A 23,503-nucleotide genomic window follows, 5' to 3' on the forward strand; every position below is an offset into this window, starting at 1 on the left:
ATGAGAGATCGCCGCGAGAGAGGATCGAAGGAAGGAGGGCACTTCGCGACGTAACATGAGACGAAGGGCGGACATTGATATATCAAGACACCATTAATTCGCGATCACGGAGAACAATTAATAAACCGGACGACCCGTCGACGGATTCGACACTCCCGATACTCATTCGTGCACGAAATTCACGCGGGAAAAACGTGGAGACGCGAAACGATCGCTCCACGATCCACACGGGACAAAAGCGCGGCGGTTACTGAAATTCGATTACGTAATCGTTCAATTTCGCGCGACCTTTGAAATTTCTTAATGGCGCGCAATGTTTTTTACCTATTAATGAAAATATTGATGACATTAAAATGACTTGTTGTAGTAAAACATTGAGAGAAAGAGAGTTGTTTTCGAGAAATTCTATTAAAATACAAAAAAAGTTAAACTTAATCTGTTTTATTGAAACCTATTTTTTATTAATGAAATGTTTAATATATTTAAAGAGGCTTAAGAGGAATATTTTTAAATTCATCTTTTTCCAGTTTCATATATTAAAATGATAAAATGTTTTATATTATGTTTTTTATATTATTTCTAAATTTAATGGATATATTTATATATATTTATATATATTTATATATATTTATATATTATTATATATACATATTTAAAATTAAATATTTCTTTTCTAATTGTGTAAATATGTAAATTTAAGATATATAGATATGCAGTGATAGACACAGTTTTGTTTATTATCATTAAATTTGATTCTAAATTGTTTTTTATCTCCCTATAGGACGTGTATTTTCAAGAAAACATTTATATTTCCCTTTACATTTAGGTTATAAGTTACATGTGCTTTGAAGATTTTTTTTTTCTTAATCGTGTATGCAAAAGTCAACGCATGGCGTTTGACAGAACGGAAAGATTCGTAAAACGAGCTACGTCGACTTCTGCTCGAATAGGTCCAGGGATTTACGACGTATCGGTTCTATCAAAGCCAACTCGAGATCCAGGTAACTTATAATGTACAATAATCTTGAATTTTGCATTCGCTCGCGTATGCTCTTGTATTACGCAACTGTGTGTTCTACAGACAATGCTTATCCATTTTTGAGCGGAGCGAGCAGGCAGATACTCAGCATACCAAAAGACTCGCATAAGTTTCCAGGACCTGACTGTTACAATATAGAGGCACCACGGAAACATATATCAGAACGTGCATTTTCTTTATTAATGCCTCATTTATTTGCAATTTTTCTGCTCGATAACAATATGTATTTTACATGTATTTTATGAGATTTAATAATTTAGGGTGGTATTAGTATTGATTACACCGCTGTTAGATTTAAAGAAAAAGTACACGAAGGACCAGGTCCAACAGAGTACACTTTACCAGATGATTTGTTTAAGAAAACATCTCGAAAAATAAGATCTTACCCAGGCACTTGGCGTGATCCTGCAGGCAAAGTATAAAATATTTCGTCAATAATATTTCCTTTTCCCATTCAGTTTACCACAAATATACACATATGTAGATAATATACGTGTCATCGTACGTATCTTTATACACTAGCTTTAGATATTTTATAAAAACAACTTGTGCGTATAAGACACATTGTGCGTATAAGAAAAATCTTTGTTTACATACTTGGTATGTCAATGCGATGTAGTGGGGATACGAATACAACAATAGATATTGAGAAGGAGAAAAAGATTATACGCGTAAAGAAAAAAATTATTATAAGTCAGTCAACGTTCGTATGTTGAAAAAAAATGCGTGAGCAATAAAATTCGTCTATCTATACAGCCTTCTATAATGAAATTCTATTCAGCCCTCTCGTAAAACAAGTTTTCCTCATAATATATGAAAGGAAGTCTCGCTTTCTCTCTCTCTTTAAAAGCATAAAAAATTTTAAATTAGATTATTAATAAGATTATTAATTGTTGATTTTAGATTATTAATTGTATAAAGAGATTATTAATTATTTTTTAGATTTTTTTAGATTTTAGATTATTAATTGTATAAAAATAATTAGATTATTAATTGTATAAAGCTGTATAATATAATATTACAAAATTACATAAATAATTAGTAATGTATTTTTTTTATATGTATAAATAATTTTTTTATATGTTCAATACAATTGCATGTACGATTAAATATCTCTATTTTCAATCATAATGAAATATTTATCGTTCGATATAATTATTTGTTACATTTATAGTTATGGCTCGTTCGTCCTCCGCGGTTGCTTATGTATACAACAGGCTTGTCTATTCCTTCGAAACGTGATGTCGGCGGATACGACTGCGATGAACGCGGCATATTTATGAAAAATTCGGTCATTGAACATAAGCCAACCGATTTTTACGATGTTCCACGAGGGGTATGAAGATGCCGTGCCTTCTGCTTTATAAAAGATCTCGCGAACGATTATTTATACCGTAGGAGGCAAACTTTACTACTCTGAAATACAAAGGAAACTTTTGGAGCAGAATGAAGGGTAGAGATGACGAACGGACTTCCGTGACCCCGAGTCCCGGGGACTACGAGCACGAGACAAAGAAAAGTCTCGCCCAAATCCACAATGAGAGAACTAGGGAAGCGAAAAGAGCCGCCGCTAAGCAGCCGCGTTTCTTGGGAGCTTTGTACCAACAAAAATTACGCCAAGTAATTTTAAGAACATGCTTTGTAACTTTCGCGCAGTCGCCGGTTCTTTCGCGAAAACTTCGGGCCGGGAAGCTACCTTTATTCTTGTGAATCGTCTCATGAAAATCTGCTTTTCCATAAAGAACTTTCCAGCTCCGAATCATTACGACTTATCGAAAAGCGTGTTCGACAAATACAAATACATCCCATGTAAGTGTGACCGACATATGACAAAGCCTCTATCTTTCGGTCGAACAGCAAAGGTATATTTTTTATTTTTTCTTGTATGTTTTTCGATAATTATACGAAAATATGACTTATTTCTTTATTTTAGAGATTCATAGAGACTATTGAATCGGACACACCTGGACCTGGAAAATACGAAATCGCAACTCGACAGGTTTGTTATGGCTCTATTTTACACGCACCTTTTGGTGCCTTCAGTGCTCGTTTCAAGAGAATGATTGATGCGACGACACCAGGTGTGTATATATATTATAAATTTAAATAAATTTTAATATTTATATCAAATTCGCAATAAACTACATGAGTTTGCATTGTAGGACCTGCAGATTACCATACAGAAGTCGGAAATTTGAGTTTTGAATCCATAAAGCGTTTTAAGAATAGATATGCAAAGATGTTCGATTATCTAAAGTTTTACAAAACACTAACATCATTAGACGGCGATGATGAATGTATCGAATTAACCGATGAACGCAAAGTAACAGATGAAGGAAAATGTTCGGTATATCATGCAGTTTTTAAATCAAGAGTGGACAGATTTCCAAAAATTCGCAAAAATGTGAGTTATAAAAATTTAATACATAATATGTAATATAATTTTTTCTCTTCAATATATTTCTTTCTTATCCAAACCATAATTTTATGCGACATTTGAGAGATAAGATATTATTTAGAATAGATATCATTTTTTTAATATAAATATATCACGAGGAAATTAAACTTTTGAAAACTATAAAAGGATATACATAAAACATGATATATATTAAAAGTAACTTGCATAAATTATCAAGATTTGTTTAAATTTGTAAAAGTATTAGCTATAAAAACATATAATAAGTATTCATATTTCTTGAAACTAATATCCATAATTTTTTATTATGGATTAATTATATTTTTTGTTTATATAATATAATATGAGATTAATAAAATAATGAGAAGATTAAAAAATGATTGATAAAATGAAATTAAAATAAGCAGAAAACAAATATATTATATCACTTTTTATACATTACATATTTAATCGACTATTGTGTAAAATAGTATGTGATGAGAGAAAGATCGCTATTAATAAATGAAGCAATCTAAATTACTTGTGCAACGTTAATAAGACGGCGAGAAACTTGGACTAGTAGTCGTGATAAGGCTGTGGTCAGACCTGACGTCCAAACGTTGGCCGGACGTCCAAAGATTCTTTCAGCTTGTTCAGGAATCTGTGGGCTCGGTAGACCCGAGTAATCCTGGAAGCGCAAGGTAATCAGGAGACCTGGAGACGAAATTAATGGCAGTGGATCGGACCGATGCATCTGTACCCGGGGCGATTCGGGGCTAGGATCCAATCTGGCCGTTAATCGAGAGTGCCGGGACGAAATTCGATGCCGCAGCCAGTGGATAGACCAGGACCGTCAATGCCGAACGACTTGCTGCTGATTCCGCTGTGTTCGACGAGTTCGTGTGGGTTCGATTAGCTGGCGTCTCACTTAAACAATTGAAACGGTGCAAAACTGGGAGCTCAGTTCGATATAACTAAATTGATGCTGTGTTGATAAACTAATACAGTTACTGATACAGTTAGTCATGTTAGTCCTTTGCTGAATAATTGAATCATTTCATGATAACTGTGAGCGATAGTGAAGTAAGTATCTTTCCTTTCGTTGGATGTCTAGTCAATAACAACAGCGGCGTACCAATCCGAGGTCTTATATTTACATAACGTAGGAAAGAGTAGTGACTGTACGCCGGAAATGACATTTTGCTGTGCTCTGCAGGTCATTTCCATGTAGAGGCGCGTGGCCAATGTTACCCAGAGAAATCACTTCCGGCTCGCTGAGCCGGAAATTCGAGCCAATCCCTGCTTGGTGTCTCTGTCTCTGTAATACGAATTGTGGATTGCCGGAAACATCGGCGCTTAGATTTGTGTCGAATCGGCATCCATTCTAAATGATTAAATTACAAAGAAAAGCGGAATACCTGTCTTATTATTTTCAAATCTTTTAATTTTATCGGACAGGGTTAATACATACCTAGGAATATAAAAGTTTAAATGATTTTAGACCTTATAAAAATGTATAATAAAATAGCATATCAGTATTAACTTGCTTTAGATTAAAGACGATACTCGTTTAATTTTCATAGGATGATGTACCGGATCCAGGTGCTTACGAAGCCTTATCAGCCTTCAAGACTAATCGTGATAAATGCGATTTTCTTTGCCGACAATTAATTCCACCCTTTGGTTCACGCGTCTGTCGGTTTCCGACGACACTAAAAGACGATTTTCATGTACCAGGTATAAAGTAAAATAAATGAAACATAGAAATTGTCAAGAAAACTCTTTCATTATTATTATACGTGCATAGGTCCAGCATATTATAATCTTAGCGAAGACATATCCAAGAACGTAAAGAATGGTGTGATATGTTACGCTCCTCGTGAAAGAAAGGAAGATATTAAAGGACCAGGACCGTTGCATTATCATGTAAGTTATTGTTTTTATTTTACAATGGAATAAATAATCAACATTGTTGTGTGTCAATATTCTCTTTACTTTATAGTAGAAAGTTTTGTATAGTGATAATAATAATAATAATAATAATAGTAATAATAATAATAATAATAATAATTGTATAATCAGCTATATAAATATTTATAGAGAATATTAAAAAACTTAAAAAATTCATTTAGTAAATGACTTTTTATGTGTATCGCAAAAGGATTATGCAATTTGAACACATGTATATCAATATATATGTGTATATATACGATTATCCTTTAATCACATATTTCTGACGGATCTTACATTAATTCAATCTCGAAAAATTACTTAATGACATACAAGTGATTGCCTTCGATCAGCTTCAGTCTTTAATCTTTCGATTCGCACAAATATTCGATAGTATTTACTTAGTTGTAACATGGCAGGATATTGCGTGCTCACAGCATATGAGAGTAATACCGGATGCTTCAGATGGTGATGTATGAGGTACAGCTATGCACTACGAGATGGCTGGCATCCTGCATTATTCTGTCTGCTGTATTTTCGCCATATCCGTGTGTAAAGTGGCTTCATAAATCGCAGATATATTAGAAAAAAATGACTGGATTATCGTAAATACTATAATATGCGGTTAAAAATCATTTATGATTAAATATTCATAAGAAAATTAATTAATGAAAATTAATTTTAATGAAATTTAATTATTACATAATTATTTAATTAATTAACAATTTGCAATATAGATACATCCATGCATTGCATCATCCGTTTTGAAGAAATCATTTAATGTCACTCTGAATAAATCGAAAAACATAAAGACTATTAATGAAATCCAGACTCCATGGCATTATCGACGATCGAAGAAAGTTCTTCGTTGTTTTGTTATACCTCGCAAAAGATATCAACATTGTACTTCTGAAATTAATTGATTAATAAATTAATATATTTTATGCATCTAACGTAATTAAAATATAATTAAAAATATATATTATTAATTTTTTATATATGAAATTCTTTCTCATGTATCTTTTAGAAGCATTTGTACTTTCGATTTGTAGCCCCGAATCATTCTTATAGTTAATAAATTATTTAATTTTCTAATATTGTCAGTTTCCGTAAATCATTTAGGGAAAGTATGCGTCACAAATGTAAAAATTTCAATAATTCAACAGATATTTAAATAAGGGAAAACTCTAGCAGTGCAATAAATTTATCTTCATACTTTTAGGAAAGATCGTAGCTAAGATCAATACTGTAAAAGTGGGAAATGGTCGACGGCAAAAGATGTTCAATGAACTGTAACAGTCGAATGTAATGATGCGGAAAGAAAGGCAAATGTTTTTCAAATATAAAACCGTGCGGCTGGAAAAACTACAGCCATATATATGCTTATTATCTATAATATTGAAGATAAAATAAAATTTAACGTTTTTTAATGTGTTATTTATATATTATTCCCTTCAATATGATATACATAATTTCACATATTATATATGTTTAAAATTATATACGTATACTTTTTAAAAACTATATTATGTGTATTTTTATATTAAGAAAGAAATACGTAAGAGCTGTTGACTATATCACAAAGTATTCCAATTTTCTTATATTCACATACATATCAGACTTGGTCTTCGCGAAACAATATGTAATTATATATTAATAATAATTATTGTAGTATATTAAATTAGATTTACGAACTATTTTTGTATTTTTACTTTATAGAAAATTTATCTACACATTCAACATTATAAGATAAACATCTATTAAATAAATATTAAAAGGTTTCTCATATTACACATTTTGTCATGACGTTATATTATTTATAATGTATTTATATTTCTTTTAGCAGCACTCAAAAGTTTTAGCAAAATTCTTGCTTTCTCTTTGCTTTTTATTCTGAGTGTGATTATAAGTCGCATTAGCGATATATTCCAAAAATATTATATTGTCTAAAATAATAAACCATATGTAATATTTAAATATTATTTCTCTTCAACTGAAATAAAGTATACAAAAATTTTCTTGCCAATAATAAATTTTCAGACAGTTTCTATTTCGAGATAGCTACTTCGGCATACCAATGTGAGGACGCATGGAATGTAACGGGTATGACATGAATGAATTTAATATAAACTTTCAATTAAAATTTCCATAAAAGTTTAGAGTTTCATACTATGCTAAAAGTCGAATATAATTTTAGCGTTGATTCGATAAACTATAAAAATAGAATTATTTTTCTTATTGTTTTTATTATTACATCATAATTAATGATTTATATGTATATGTATGTTTGTACTTACATACATGTATTATCTTACAAATATATAATAATAAGTATTTGTCTTTCTATTTTTAAAATTATTCATTTAATAAAAATTACATTTTTTAAGAATTATATTGATTAAGTTACTATTTATGAATATTTATTAAAATATACATTTATATTTTATGTTCATAATACTGCAGTTTTTCAATGTTTACAATAATAGTCTAGGTATATATAACTAGTATAACTCATTATTACGTGACTCAACCGTAAAAAGATATTACCGTATGTTACTTCATCATTATCATTCAAATTACTATCTAAATTATATATAAATGATTGCGTTTTTTTCTGAAAATATCGTTTAGAATATTTCAGTTTTATTTTTATCCATAAAATGTTTATATGTGCAAAATTATTTATATTTTATATACATGAGATTATATACAATATGATTTGTGAAGAACATTTAGCGTATTTTTTTGACGTTTAATATCTTGATGAAATATGCTTGCAAAATAGTTCTACAATTTATATTATGCAGGAATGTAATAATTTGTCAAATACGATTTTTCACATACTCGCATTAAGATCACAAACTCATGCTATACACAAATTTTCGGAAAATTTCTATTTCGCAACTATTTATCGAATTGAAAAATATGGAATGTCAATAGTATACTTGCAGTAGTATACATGCATATTCTTAATTATTAATTCTTAAAAATATTCAATCATCAATGTGTGAAATTATATTGTTTTGAGTAACATATTATTATGACATAAAGAAATATACATGTAATTAAATTATCATAAAATATATATAATCTGGTCGATAATTTATCTATACATTCTTTAGTTATTAACGTATCAAAAATATCAAAGATAAAAAAGAAATTTTTATGCATTTTTACTCCTTCTAAATTGCTGTATATATTTCGATAATACATAATCAATACTATTTCGAATTGTAATTAGTAATTTATAGGCGAAGGGCAATCTATTTGGGATTACATGATGCACATGAATCCAATTATCAACCAAAGCAGTGCTGATATGATGGTTAACACATCTCACGAATACAAAGAGGGTGTTAAATTACCGAAAAATCTTGGAATAAATATAATGCTTAATAGAAAATAAACACTATGTTTGTAATTAAAATAGATATCTTTCTTTCTTAATTAATTATATATTAAAAACATTTTATTTTGATTTCTTTGTTTATAGTATTTTAAAAAAGTGAATATTTATTAAAATATACATTTCTAAATATTTATTAAATATACATTTATAGTATAATATATGTAATATCGTTATCCTGGCCAAAAATTCTATCAGAATTGGTTATTTTAAATAAGTGAAATATATATGTATCATTTCTTTATAGAGGTGAAAAATAATTATATATTCAAAAATTAATTATGTTTTTTGAATATTTTTTTTGAATATATGATATTGACAGTTGTCTTAAATTTAACATTATTAAGTAAAAATTTCTATATGTATAAATATATGCACTCGTATACATTATTGATTCTATGTAAGTTTTATCATTTGCATCATAATTGCAACTGTTATCGGTTGCTATAATTGCCTTCATTATGCCATGGTATAATCAAGAATGGACACTTATTTAACAATTTAATACCACGCAAGACTTTACGGTCGCATAGAAACAGTAAAGTTGTGAGGCTGACATTATTTCCTACATATATTATATACTATATGTGCGTCAGATAAAAGAGCAGTTTATTTTTACACTGTTTTTCTCTTGTGAATAAAATCATAGAAAATGTGGTTTTCAATCGATATGGTAACTATTTTGAATTTTTATGGTACGATGATATCATATTTTACCCAGGAATCAATATTCGAATTGTCGAAGGAAGTTGTGACATATAAGTTTTCTCCAGAACAAATTTATCAAGCTAATCTTTTAACTAGAAATACATTTCCGGAAGATTTCTTGTTCGGTGTTTCAGTGCCTGTTGTGAATGGTAAGTAATAAAAATAAAAATTGATAGATCAGAATAATATCAGATATCAGATCAATATTAAAATAAATAAATATTAAGTGTTTAAAAAAAAAGGAGGAAGAGATAGAAATTCAGAAATATTCAATTATTTAATAATTTATTTTTTTATTAACAGAGAAAGAGTTGCATATTTAAAATATTTGGTATGCCAAAAAATTTCAAATATTATAAGTATTTTTATTAGTATTTTTTTTATATAAACTAAAGTAATACGCTAAAATGAAATAGATACTGTCTCGTTACAGATGAAAGAAAATCGCATTGTGAAGAATCAGAATGTATCATGAATAATGTTGCAGAAGGTACAAATTTTACTTCGCATTATAAGGACATTTCATTTGCAAAAACTATCAATGTAAGTTGCTGTGCGAGGATATTACGATATAATGATCTCTGGTGTCGTTTAAGAAGTTTCATCATTTGCAGTCTAAAATGTTTAAAATATCCTTATCATGGACAAGAATTTTACCTCATGGCTTCACAAACTTCATTAACAAGGATGCAATAGAAGACTATAACATTATCATTAATGAAATTATAGCGAATGGTATGACGCCCATGGTTACCATGTTTGACTGGGATTTACCGCTCAATTTACAACTTATGGGAGGATGCACGAATCCTTTATTAGTAACCTGGTTTGAGGATTATGCTAGATTAATATTTGAAGTCTTCGGAGATAAGGTACATATTAGTAAATATAAATAAAGGAAAGAAAATTTGATTCCACAATTCTGAAAATTTTATAATTTTGAAAACAAGGCACAATTTTATGTACATGCTATAAAATTATAAAAGATTATTATATTTTATAAAATTTTAGAATTTTTTAAATGTGTATCGCTCCTTTCCACACGTTCATTCTAACTCTTCTGCTTTTAGGTGAAATTTTGGGTTACCATAAACGAGGTGAATTTGATGGCGTATTCCAACCGCAGTACGCATACAGCTGCAATTAATCAATCTGGCATTGCAGATTATCTTTGCGGTCATTATATGCTATTAGCGCACGCGAAAGTGTATAATATGTATAATGAAAATTTTCGCCAGTCACAAAATGGTACGTATAACCAACATGCATAATAATGACAAGGCTTATTAATCGAACTGCAAGCATTCGAGCTGTAAACTTTTTTCTTATTCGAATCTAAAAGTTTATTTTCTTTTTACGATATATCGAATGTGCACTTTCTTGCAATAGGAAAAGTTGGAATTATTCAATTTTATACGTGGATGGAACCGCAAAATGATGATGCACAAGCCGATATTTACGGACAGAGAAGAGGCCTCGAATGGTACAATGGTTGGCTCACCCATCCAATTTTCAGCAAAAGCGGCGACTATTCGCAACTGATGAGAAATCGAATAGACTTCAAAAGTCTCTTTCAAGGATTCTCTCGTTCGCGACTGCCTTATTTCGCAGACAAAGAAGTGCAACTTATCAAGAATTCCGCCGATTTTCTCGGAATTAATTTTTGCGGGGAATTTAAGATTCGCGCGGCAGAAGTATGGGATAGAGATAGAATATCTTTCAAATATGATGCTGATATTGCATTTCTTTTAGAAAGCGAAAATATATGTAATACACGCACTGAGGTAAATAGCTATATAGATAATCATTAAAAACAAGAGACCATACATTATATGTCACATATATTATGCGTAAAAATAATTTTTTTCATAATTATATGATTCGATTGCAGATTACAACGTCGGGATTCCGTAAATTATTAGAATGGTTGGATAACAATTACATTCTACCGGATGTTTATATAATTGAAAACGCTTGCGCTAATATTGGGGAAATTGCGAATAACGAAGAAATGGTGGATATAAATAGAATAATTTACTTCCAACAGCACATATTACAAGTTATGAAAGCTATGCAAAAAGGTGTCAATATCCGGGGTTATTTGATTTGCTCGTTAATCAATAATTTTTCACGGTACGTTAAATCTTTTATGATTAACTGAAATTATTATTATATGTTATATTTTCAAAAAGCTACATTATGGAGCCAAATAGAAAATTTTGCAAATTTTAGAAATTACATTTTACAAGTATTATATAAGTGTATTATGTAATTATACATATTAATAATGAATCAAAATAATGTAATTCAAAACTGTTATAGTTAGAATATTTTGTCAATTTTTTTGTATATTTTAAAATAAGACTTGATCTCTATTATATTGATTTCAGTGACCATACTGAAACATCAAACTCTTCAGTCGAAATGATCGCTGATACCTTTCAAACGAAAGTCATACAATCGAGAATAGAGGCAGCAAATATAATTCTTGAAATAGACGAAGAAGTGTTGTGACACGCATAATCATGTATATAAAATAAATGTGCACAAATATAATAGCGCACGAAACTTGTTTAAAGAGGATTTAATATTATACGAAATAATTTATTGTAAGTAATATCTAAATAAGTGTTTCACTTGTATTAATATATTGTTACAAGTCGCTAATATTGCATAAAACATTGCATAAACTTGTTTAAATTCACATTTATTGGATGGAGTTGCCTGTGCGTTTCCTACATCAGTGTGTGCCTAGATCGATAAGTCTCTCCCCGACGTAATTCGCGTTATAACCGGCTCTTTGTGTGCGATTAAAATGGCACTCACGCGAATTCAGGCAATGCCCGTGGTACGACAGCGACGCGACACCGATGACAAGGAGACACGTAGGCAACGACCCGCTAATTTCCTCGCCAAATCGTCACGCACGGCTTGCGTCTGGGAAGCAATTCCACAGATTCTTGCCTGCGAGGAATGTCGCCTTTGATCGTCTCTCGCGAATGTCAGTCTAACAAGAAGCGGATGCGGCGGATAACTCCGCAACGGCGGATCCGCGCCGGTCCGACCTTTTAATGCCGCCGGGATAAGCCCTTTGAAACGTCGCTGCACCTTGGTTCGATGCGTAGGATAAGACATTTATCACACGTTCAATCCGGAAGCACGGCAATACTGATCGTCGCTCGATGACGATGTTCGACGGGCGGAAATACCTTCGCTACCGTTCCAACATATCATGTTATTACGTAGCTATTTATATAAAATAAAGAAATGTGCCATCAAAGTTTTATTCATGTACATTCATGTACATTCAAAAACGGCTTTTTAAAATTTCATAATATTATATTTAGAAAAATATTTTTAGTCTAAAAAAAGTGATATATTAGGGAAAAAGGATGTTGAAAAAATCTATCGTACATATATACATGTGTGTATTTATTTAGTAATTTTTTCTTTGTTTATATACAATATTAATAGATGATACACCTAATGTCACGGCATCATGAACGATCGATTGATCCGATAATATGCGGTGTGACATTATGCGAAACGCGAGCTCATGTGACACGATGGTGTATGTCTTCATCCCCTATGCGAGTATCTATACTTTGGCACACGTCGAAACGGTGAACGCGCGATTCGACATTTTCGGCAATGTTGAGCATCGGCCGCTCAGTTAATCGGTACATTTTGGGCCTGGCGTTGATAATGTGGCCGTACGCGAGACTAGCAACGAGGGCGACATTACCGTCGCATCCCCACGTCCGACAGGACCGAGGGTATCAATCAGTGGTACATGAAAGGGGCGCGGTTCGGCCACGTCTGTCCTCCGATCTCGTATTGTCTGCCGAGGACAGATAGACAGTGCGCCAGCACGCCGACATTCCGACGTATCTCTGTCCGATGACGCTTCTGTTACTGGAAGTGTCACGCTACTTTGTTCTAGTCTGCCATATAAGTGCCTCCACGGTGTGCGACGTCGCTATTGTCGCTACTTGCAGCTTTGTTGGTTTACAACTAGGTGAGAGAATGGAACGACAAAAGACTGTGCATTTGATACGCGTTGTTGCATAGCGCTATATCTTATTGTCAGTTTTCGCTTTGAAATAACGAAAAATGCAACTCCAGATAAGAGTATTTAATAACGAATAATTTAGAAATGTAAAGACTATTTGAAAAAATTATAAGGAAAATACTTGATAATAACATCGTTTAATGCAATATTGCGAAATATTTAAGTGTTTTTAATTGAGAGCGTAAAAAGCACTAAAATTACTGGAGATATAATAAAGATAGTATTAAATACACATATACACATATGAAATAAAATAACTAATTTTTTCCACGGTTAGTTTTTTTCCAAGAAGAGTAATATTTTTTCCTTGAATGTAAAACAAAAGGAACTCGCGTTCATTCTTAGGAAGTGAAGGAAGAATGGCTGACGAAGGGTGGACCTTTCTCCTTCGACCCCCTCGAAAGTACCCCGAGTGTACCCCAAAGACAAAAGATTCTTCCGCCCAGCTGTCTCACTTTTTCGCGATTCACGCAGTCGCTCGCAAAAAACCATTGTTTGCGCGTATGATGACGGTGTCTACAAAAGTCACTGTAGGAGAAAGTAAAGAGGAATATCCTGCTAGAAAGAATGTGACGTTGTCCCTTTGACTTTACTGGCACTTTGCTCGGGAATGGCAGCCCCACCGACGCATGTCATCCCTTTCTTTTCCATCGTATTTATATTCTTTTATATATGAACAATTTGTAAGATTACATAAATGTCTTTCTTTCTAATATCTTTTAGTGGAGATACACTATGAGCATTAAAAGAGCATATATTTATTTCTTTAAAAATTTTTTTAATCAGTAATTATATTCAAGTATTAAGCAATATAATCAATACTTTAATCAATAATTCTTATAAAATTTATGCAAAATATTATTTATAAAATTTAATCAATATTTAGTTTTTGTTGTAAGAAAACAAAGTTACATTACAAGAAACACGGTTACAAATTATCTGATTAAAAAATCAACAGGCGAATAAGTTTCACGAAGAAAGAAGTTGGCACAACAAGACTTCGAACTTCGGGAAACTTTTACCAAGACTGTAACTATAATAAAGCTGCCAGTGTTCTTCGTCGCCTTCTTCTCGCGTTTACGAAACCGACACGAGTGGAAACAATTGCACAACCGAAGGGAAGGAAAAGTAGTAAGAACTTTTTACTTCGAGCGATCATATTCGGTCATTTGACCAAGTTGAATCCCTGATTCATTTCTTTCTGCATCGCTACAATACCGCTCTTTTCACGATATGTGCAGTACGTCGTAACTCTTATTCCATTGAATTCGAGGAGAGATCGTAAAATCGAGCATTGCTTCAGCTTGAACTACCAACAATGGAATTTATGTCGTTGACAAAGTTGCGACGCCTCATTTCATTGATCTCCACGACGATACAAATTTAATGTCAGATGATCTCTCGAGTATTTATACTTACTAACGCGGACAAGAAAGGTATTTTTATAAAGGCAAGATAGAAGCTCCTTAACGCGTGATAAAGTTTAAGATATTCTCTAAATAAGTAAAAAATATACAGGTAATAATTAAAAATTTTTTTTATAAATCTCAAGATTTAAATATCAATATTAGATATTAGATATCTTATATTATGTACTTTTAACGCACTTTTTATATTCCACAAAATGCTGGGATTCATAATTATCTTCCTCGGCACTTTTCGCTCATGGTTGATTCTCGCGAGGTAACGAAAACACATTCAAAAATACACATTAAGGTAACCGCTCCATAAAGGAAAGCCTCAACGATCCATAAACCAGCTTTCAAGCGGATGAGAAAAGCCGCCGCACAGCTCGTTACTCCTGAAACAAAAAGAATCCGTCGACGAGCTGCAAACTGGGCCGATATCCCATGGAAAGGCGGAACTCCGAAAAGTATGGAGAACAATGAAGTCGTCTGGCGATGCTCGCGGACAGGCTCTCGGCATAGCTGACGGTACACGAACGGGATCTCCGTAGCTCATTCTGGCAGGTACTTTTATCTTCGCGGCGGGCGCGAGAATGTACTCGCGAGGTATCCAGTGGCAACGCATCCGGCGAGTCAGAGAACGAAGTGGCTGCTGACGAGAGACGAGGAGGAAGGAAGAGATAGAGAAAGAGAGCTATTCGTCGGTGGCGAGGACGGTGGGTTTCAGTCCCGGTGCGCGGCGTTATCTGTAGGGGGGGCGTCGACATTTAAAATGCAGATTAGAGTACGGAGGAACGGGCGCAAACGCAGACGTAAACGTAAGAGCGTCGGGTGGCAAGTGTTTTATTGGGGCCAGCTTCCGTTTCTGCCTTCCCGGGTCGGGTCGGGCTGTACGCGATGCAGCGCGGCGCGATGCCACCGCGCAGATAAAGTCACAGCCCCCGAGCTTTAACCGCCCGCTAATTTATTGATCCCTGATTTATTTGACGCGGCTGGCCGCCGCAGCTTTAATTGCCCGCGAAGCGAATTTGACGAATTTTAATAGGACACGAGAGAGCTGCTGCCGATGACTACTTCTGCGCCGCTCTTTCACGCGTGATGAATTTCAACGGGAGGGGACTGTCTTCATTTTACAAATGCGCGCGTCGCAAAAGTTTTGGCAGCGCTCCATCATAGCGGGTAGCGGAGTGGAAACGTCACCGATTTGATCTGTTTAAAGATTACTTATCTGACGGATTGTTTCCTGCGTTGCAAAATCGATAGTACTATCAAGACTTTCTCTTTTTCGTTGAATACATTACCTTCTATCAATTTTCTCTATCAACTATATCATCATAATAAATTTGATTTATAATGATTTATTATGAAGATATTTGATTCTAGATTATTCCGCATCTTGTATCGAATATAATTTTATTTAATCCGCTTGTGTATACAAGTTATTAACAAGTCTATTAATCAAGTATTTTTTGCGTATCATATCATACAAGGTAGTCTTTCATAAATAATTTTTGTTAAAAAATTTTTACGAGATAGATTGACCGTGAAATGATTTTACTTGCATACATTTCTGCCCCCCTCTATCCATAAAATTATCCGATCGATTAAAAGATAGTTCTCGCGCGATAGACTGCCCTTTGGTGAGCAATTACGAACAGCTCGAGACCGGCAATGGAATTAAAATACATCAAATTAATCGACTAGTTGGGCAAGACTTCGAGAGCGTAACGCGATTTACATATCTGTACAAGCTTGTTTGACTTTAAGTACCGTGCCAAGATCGATTCGCCGTCCGAGCAGCACGCGACTACGAGCAATCGTGCTAGAAACTCGATGAAAGTTTACACAAGCAATTGGCACGGGAAGGGGATCCTTTCGCGACTTATCGGAGCCGAAGATCAAAGCACGATAACTCAAGGCAAACCGTCACGATTCGAGGTAAACCAAGAAGATCTCCGGAGATCTCGCTATTGCCGGAGTCTAATCCGACGAGGTTCGGCGAGGGGTATGTAAATGCGAATTCGCGCAGGTGACAACCAGTGGTGCCGATGCTTACCGAACTTGTGGAATTTCGATGTAACGAACTTGAAGCGCGACCACCTTGCGGTGCGATTATTGACGCTCGTTCGAGAAATTTGATTCTCGAGACCGCGTGACGTCTTATGTCATCCAAATTTTTCCGAACGCGATGAGGAAAGAGAGATAATTACCAAATAATATGAGTAAAAGAAAAATATAATTTCTCGTTCTTCTTTCTTTTTCGTTATTAATATTGTACACATTTTTTCGCATATTTATATTTTTCACTCGCCACGTTTCCGCTTCTCTTTCGGTCCGGAAACCACGAACGTTTGGCAGTTACATGAAATACGGGAGCGAATCTCACTAGATGCGCATTGTCCGGTCGTGCTGTTGGAATCAGAGCTAGTAACAATGGGGAGTGACCTCGGCTCGATTGTCCTTTAATTTACGGGAATTGCAAACCCTCCCTCCCCCCGCCCTACTCTCTGCCGTGGAGAGGCTACGCTACCTCCGCGAAAAGCTCTCACGACCCCTTGCTCTATGCCATGGCATCTTCCCCTCCTGCCCGCTCACTCCCCCTTTCCCTTCGCAACTCACCCTCTCTTCACGCGTCAACCCCGTTTGAGTGCGCGGGCGCGCGCCATGAGCTTAATTCGATCTCCATAATCGCTCGAGCTTTACATAATCGCGGAGAGTGCTAATACCGATTCCCGCGCTACAACCGATTCCCGACATACTCCAGGCGCGCGATTAAGCAGCGCGGATTACATCTGCACGGTGCAGCGACTACGACGGCCGCACCTGGCGAATATACACGAAACACCGTGATTCGCACCGTTATTATGCCATGAATATTTCATAACGCTGTTACTTTTAGCTCACACGCTACGAGCATGTATCGTCGTGAAGAGATAATTGATCATTGATTATCATAATTGCATCGGCTATTATATTTTCGCGTCATATTACAGAGAGATTTATTTAATTACATAACTACACGTGTGGAATGTAATACTTTATTTTTTGTATCGCTTGAATCCGAGCGATACAAGAGGTGGTTATTATGAAGGATCGTGCAGTAAAAGACGCGGAAAAGAGGGTGCTGTAATGCGCGTAAGTGCAGCTGAGAGATGTGCTCTTATACGCGCAGCTCTAGCGTCGAACAATCGCTTTGCACCCTTGGCGCGAAACGGAAAATGTATCTCGGTTGACAGAGCTCAAACAAAGGGTCGGACATTCGTGCGAGGGTTGTCCCCGTCACGTTTCCTCCCCTTTCGCGCTGTTCTTCCATCCGGCGTCTCGTTCCATCTTACCGCCCGTCCCGTCCTGCTCTCTCGCGTGACATTAGCTCGGCAAATACCCGTTTTCGAACTGTCAAAGGATTAACGTCGCAGCACGATTCTCCTCGTGCGTCCGCTCCGGCGCTTGTAACGAGCAAAGTTCATGACGTGATTCCGTAGAAGCGGTCGACCAGCAAAATCGTAGCTTGGAAATGGCTAAATGTCTTCATTCAGTATCCGGTTTCTATCCATTTAAAACTGTTGTAAGTATCGCATTGGAATGGTATGCGCGCGTGTATGTAAATTGGATTTTGTAATTGGATTTAACAACGCAAGCAGAGAAACAGTTATAGATACTCCGAGCTATTCTAAGATTGCCGTGACTACTTCGAATATTAAAAGAGAGAGAGAGAAAAATCACTGTTTTCTACATCATTGAAGGAATTAGGGAAGATGGTATTAGGTCATTATTAGAAAAGGTAAGAGTTAATAACAACGTTTGGCGCATTAAATTCTCTTCTGAATATCTGCTTTAATATCTTGCATAATACGTTATTTATTTCTGTCTCTCTCACAGAGCGAGAATTGTAACAGCAATTAATTTTTATTGAAAATACTCAAAGTATACTGCAGAAGTTTCAGCGCAAATAAAATTTTTCTGCGCAGAAATACTTGTAAAAATTAACATATGCAAATGTTACTGTGAGAAATCATGGATAGAAGGAACGAGGCAATGTATCAGGAAATCGTTTGTTTATTATGGAAAGGAACGAGGTATTTAAATGCTAAATGAACAAGGCGTTTCTTCGCTACTTTGCAGCGCAATCAATCACGATTGCCGACAGATCGTTGCTTTTAATTGATATTAATTCTCGATAAGACTCGATTCCGAGCAATTTAATTAACATCGCCATGAGGCACGCGAGACAAACGATCGAGCGGCCATTCGCTTCTTGCACATTTCATTTCGAAGAGAAGATACATTTTTCGCTGGTAAACCGCCGTGTCGAGACAAAAACAAATAACAAACGATAGTACACCGCGTTTCCATCTACGGGTACCAGCGTCGCCAAGTCTTACTTTGCCAGAGTAAACACCAGTTCGGTCCCGAGGAAAAGACGAGCGAAGAAGCTCGTTAAAAACTTTCCAAAGCCAGATACTTTCACGGCACGGTGGAATCGGAACGTCGACTTCGTTTGGCAATCCGCTGAGTCGAGGTCTTCGATTATAAAGTCGTTCAAGACAGCCACGTTTTCTGCAGCAATTGAGAGTTTTTCAATCGAAAATTTTTCGCACGCCTCTGCAGTTGTAACTTTACATCGGAGTTCCGTTACAATCGAGTAAACGCGATTACAGAAGTACCTTTGCGGTAACATGAAGGAAATAGTGTATAAAATATTGGCACTTTAACAGATCGTAGTATTGTGGAATAGCCAAATTGATACAATCATCAATTATCTTTTTTTTTCATCCAGGAAGCATCATAAGATGCGTCAGCAATACGTCACGCGTCTTTCCTCTGGCAGAATTTCGAGGTGTTCTGCGGACCTGGATCTTGATCGTTTGATGAATCGACAAAACCAGTTGACAATTCAACCGCGAGCATTGAACTGCAGTCGAGCAATCTTATCGATCTTGTCGATCTTTCGGCTTGCCCGCCCACGCTCAAAGGACCGTGTTCGACTCGCTCAGCTCGTTTTCTTCTCCATCTCTTTCTTCTTTCCCCTTTCTACCTTTCTTTCTAGCGCGAATCATCCCCTTTCTCCTTTATCATCGCCTCGCGTTTCTTATCTGTCCATCTCCCTTTCTACGGCCAAGACGAGACGATGTAACGCCACGAAACGCGCACTGTCGGAACGAATAGTGTGCCTTGAGATAGAAACATCGTGTTAGTCTTACTGCAGGTTCAATGGAATATCGAGCACCACAAAAGAGGGAAAGATAAAATTGAAACAAATATATTTTTATGAAAATTGATTTATATATACAATGCATATATTTATGGAAAAAAATATATTTTATATAATTAAGAAAGAGGATAAAAGTCACCCATGTACGCTGTCTTTATGAATATTAAATTTACTTTTTTTTGTAATATATATTATTAATATTTTATATTATATTTTCTAGTTAGAACACGTCATATTAAAATTGCACAGCTATCACAGTTGCAACGTTATCTATAGTAAAATACTCCATAATTTTTTATCTGACGGAAACAACTGACGGGGATATTTTAAAGTCCCATATATTAAGCCTTCGGGATATCGGATATCCAGCAATTTCGCATTTTAACTGTTGGATTCTAGATTTATTGTTTTCCTGCAGAGCGGTACGCCAGTCGCGGCGTGGTTATCAATCAACCTAGTAGATTGCATTTAATAAGAGTAAGGTGAGATCCACGCCCTCAAATCTTCCTGTATATTTCATGCAAAGCGTCTCGAAAAGCTTCTCAGACGGGAAACGTTACATTGACGTGGTTCTCGTTGCCGAAGCAACCGCCACTGCAAACCGGAAAGATATACGAGATGGCATAGGAATTTCATTTAATCCGAGCTTCCGCGCGGTCGGCCGAGATTCGATTTATGGTGTAATCAGGGTGTGCACGACTCTGCTCTTCCCATGCAGTCTCTTTTGCGCGAACACACCAGTGAATCCAGACATAACCCAAGCCCTTTTATGCCCCTCCGCGATTCGCTGTTGTACAGATCTAAATTCTTGCACTACGAAAGAGAGGAAGAAATATAATAAAAGGAATTCTTCGTATTGTATGCGACTGCAATTACGAGCTTAGCTCGTTCCAAAATTTTCGATATCTTTTTTTACGAATGTCCCATGATTCGGACGATATAATCGTGGAATTTTCGGTAAATTTCTGAAATCGTCGAAACGCTTATCATAAATCGCGGCTAACTGCAATAAGCATCGCTCGCAACTAGATTAATAGGTGGAAAGTTACGAATTATTACATAACAGTGACAAGAAATATTCAGCCGTTTCGGCAACATTCGCCAACTTCCGCCGAAAAATGACTCAATTTCGTGACGTGGATGTAGTCACATGGTAACGATTGCATATATGAGCTTGACATCGCACCACGAAGAAGAGACTTTCCTAACTCCAAAGAAGATGCATGATTTTTCTCCGTCGCCCTGTCACCCACATAAAGAAGCATTCCAAGTTTACGCGTGCACGTGTGCGCGTTCATATTCCGACCGTGAAAACGATTCTGTCTGACGCTGTCTTCTTCACTGTCTGTTCTCTGAAAGAGGACCGTCAACGATCAATCTCGCACATGACACGCGTCGCGCAGAGTTAATTTAACGACGGTTACGTATCCGTGTCTAATTGGGGAAACGGTCAAAAGGAAAGAGTCTCTCTCTCTCTCTCTCTCTCTCTCTCTCTCTCTTTGCTTGATTCTTTTCACAATTTAAGCGGAAGACACGCAGCTCGTCGCGGCCAGGCGAAATTAATTAGTTTGGCGACCCGAATGAAAACTAACGAGTCCCTAGCATACCACCCATCCCCGCCTTCTCTTTTGCCTTTCTTTTTCGGTACCACGCCGAGCGAAGTAATTAAGGACAAAAACAGCGTCCGAGAGATCTACTGAAGTACGTAAGCGGATCGAATGAGCGTCAATTACAGGAAGAAATCGCGCCAAATACGCTGTGGCGTAAAGATTTAACGGTGACGCGCGAGAAAGAGGGTGAAAGAGTGAATTAAAGTACGGTGAAAGGGAGTGGATACAAACGCTCACGTACAGACAATGCAGACTGAATAAGGCACTGATCGATAGGACACGCCGGGTGATCCACCGTTCCAGAGATCCAAGTCCTACTGTTGGTTTTCACGAAGACGAAGATCTCATGGAAGGATGCACGGTTTTCGAGGCGATGAAAAATATCGAAATCGATATGGCGAATTCAGAATTGATTATTCCCTTACGACTGAATATCGGCGAACATTTATGTGCTCAACTTTGACTTCTTTCCAATAATTCAAGATTTTTTATTAACTCTTTTCAATTTTTTTTACTTCTTGCAATTTCTAAATGTCGCCATTTATTAGAGATAACACTTTGTATTAAAAGTGCATCTACGTTAATTCCGCAGACATTTGCTGATATAATAACAATCTCGTGATGCACGATGTTACCATAGCAATTACGCTAATAGTTTGATATATTATTAGCACGAATGTGGTTACCGACCCATTACGTGACTATTAAATGCATCCACATTGCGTTAGGCGATTGGTATGCCAACAAGTGAAATTCTGCTATCTATTTGCATTTATTGCAAATGAATATAAATATTTAATGCTAACTGATGAGAAAGAGAGAGAGAAAGAGAGGAACGCAAGCACATAATATATCGTGTCTCGATAAAAGTGATATACCTTTGAAGGTTGTTTTTTAATATCTCCTGGAGTCTCTTATCAATTATGTGAGTAAATCGCATAAAACGTAAATGTTAATTAATATGAATATATATCACGAAATCACGCTTTATTAAATCTATATCTTCATTCATTATTTATATAAAATTCTTATCTATAGTGTGAAACTTTATTTATGATTTTAGTCTATTGTACCAGATTTTTCTGATATTAAAGCTCGTTTGTATGATGCAGAGATTCGTATCTAAGAAATCGGATTGCCGGAAACTGCCTTCAAGGATAGTGCGCGACGAGATATTAAAATAAAAATATAACAACAATTTTCACCCTAACGCAAAGCGGTTTAATAATTTTTTTTTTAATTTACTGAAGCAGATTTTGTTTTTAGCATGTACAAGAGCTATTTAATTTTATGGCTTTAATCAATGTCATTGGCGAGGTACTATTAAAGACGGGTAGTTATGGATAAATTTTCATCATAAAATGAGCTCGATAGATCCGGAGATAAGAAGATTGAAGAATGATGACATTAATAAAGCACATATTTCGCATAATTTATTCATTTAAACAAGTAAGAATCGAAGTCTGGTAGGAATTATAAATTGTTATTGCGATATTTACGGAGAATAATTATTTCTTTAATAATATAAAGTCAAACATATTTTATCCGTACTTTAGCGCGCGTTCTCTTTTTAACAATCTAAATATAATTCGAATTGAGAATGTGTAGTATAAAACAAGTTGCAGGATCGAGTAATTAGCATAATAAAAAGCTCTGTGAGAGAGATATACATTAGCGATTTAATACATAATTAATTTATAATATA

At 35.1% G+C, this 23,503-nt stretch overlaps 2 protein-coding genes across 3 annotated transcripts; both read left to right on the forward strand.

The window, feature by feature from the left end:
• Positions 1-774: 774 nt before the first annotated feature.
• Positions 775-6,481, forward strand: LOC145960673 (sperm-tail PG-rich repeat-containing protein 2). The gene is made up of 11 exons (XM_083080293.1): positions 775-1,001; positions 1,082-1,200; positions 1,300-1,455; positions 2,214-2,375; positions 2,438-2,659; positions 2,782-2,901; positions 2,973-3,120; positions 3,202-3,443; positions 5,018-5,171; positions 5,242-5,360; positions 6,122-6,481. Exons 1-11 carry the CDS (start codon positions 839-841, stop codon positions 6,305-6,307), a joined length of 1,791 nt encoding a protein of 596 aa, XP_082936419.1. The 5' UTR covers positions 775-838; the 3' UTR covers positions 6,308-6,481.
• A 2,819-nt stretch (positions 6,482-9,300) lies between these two features.
• LOC145960588 (myrosinase 1-like) lies at positions 9,301-12,192 on the forward strand. 2 transcript variants are annotated; one of them, XM_083080166.1, is made up of 9 exons: positions 9,363-9,377; positions 9,512-9,647; positions 9,802-9,829; positions 9,932-10,041; positions 10,113-10,370; positions 10,569-10,746; positions 10,888-11,282; positions 11,390-11,631; positions 11,889-12,192. In XM_083080166.1, the coding sequence occupies exons 2-9, from the start codon at positions 9,645-9,647 to the stop codon at positions 12,010-12,012; spliced, it is 1,338 nt and encodes a 445-aa protein (XP_082936292.1). In that variant the 5' UTR covers positions 9,363-9,377; positions 9,512-9,644; the 3' UTR covers positions 12,013-12,192. The 2 variants fall into 2 exon arrangements, with proteins under 2 accessions (XP_082936291.1, XP_082936292.1); XM_083080165.1 differs by lacking the exon at positions 9,802-9,829 and having other exon boundaries at positions 9,301-9,647.
• The last annotated feature ends 11,311 nt before the right edge of the window (positions 12,193-23,503 follow it).

The sequence above is a fragment of the Camponotus vicinus genome, unplaced genomic scaffold (genome assembly GCF_025532165.1).
Source record: "Camponotus vicinus isolate PSW18456_S1 unplaced genomic scaffold, iyCamVici1.0 SCAF_10, whole genome shotgun sequence".
NCBI classification, from domain to species: domain Eukaryota; kingdom Metazoa; phylum Arthropoda; class Insecta; order Hymenoptera; family Formicidae; genus Camponotus; species Camponotus vicinus.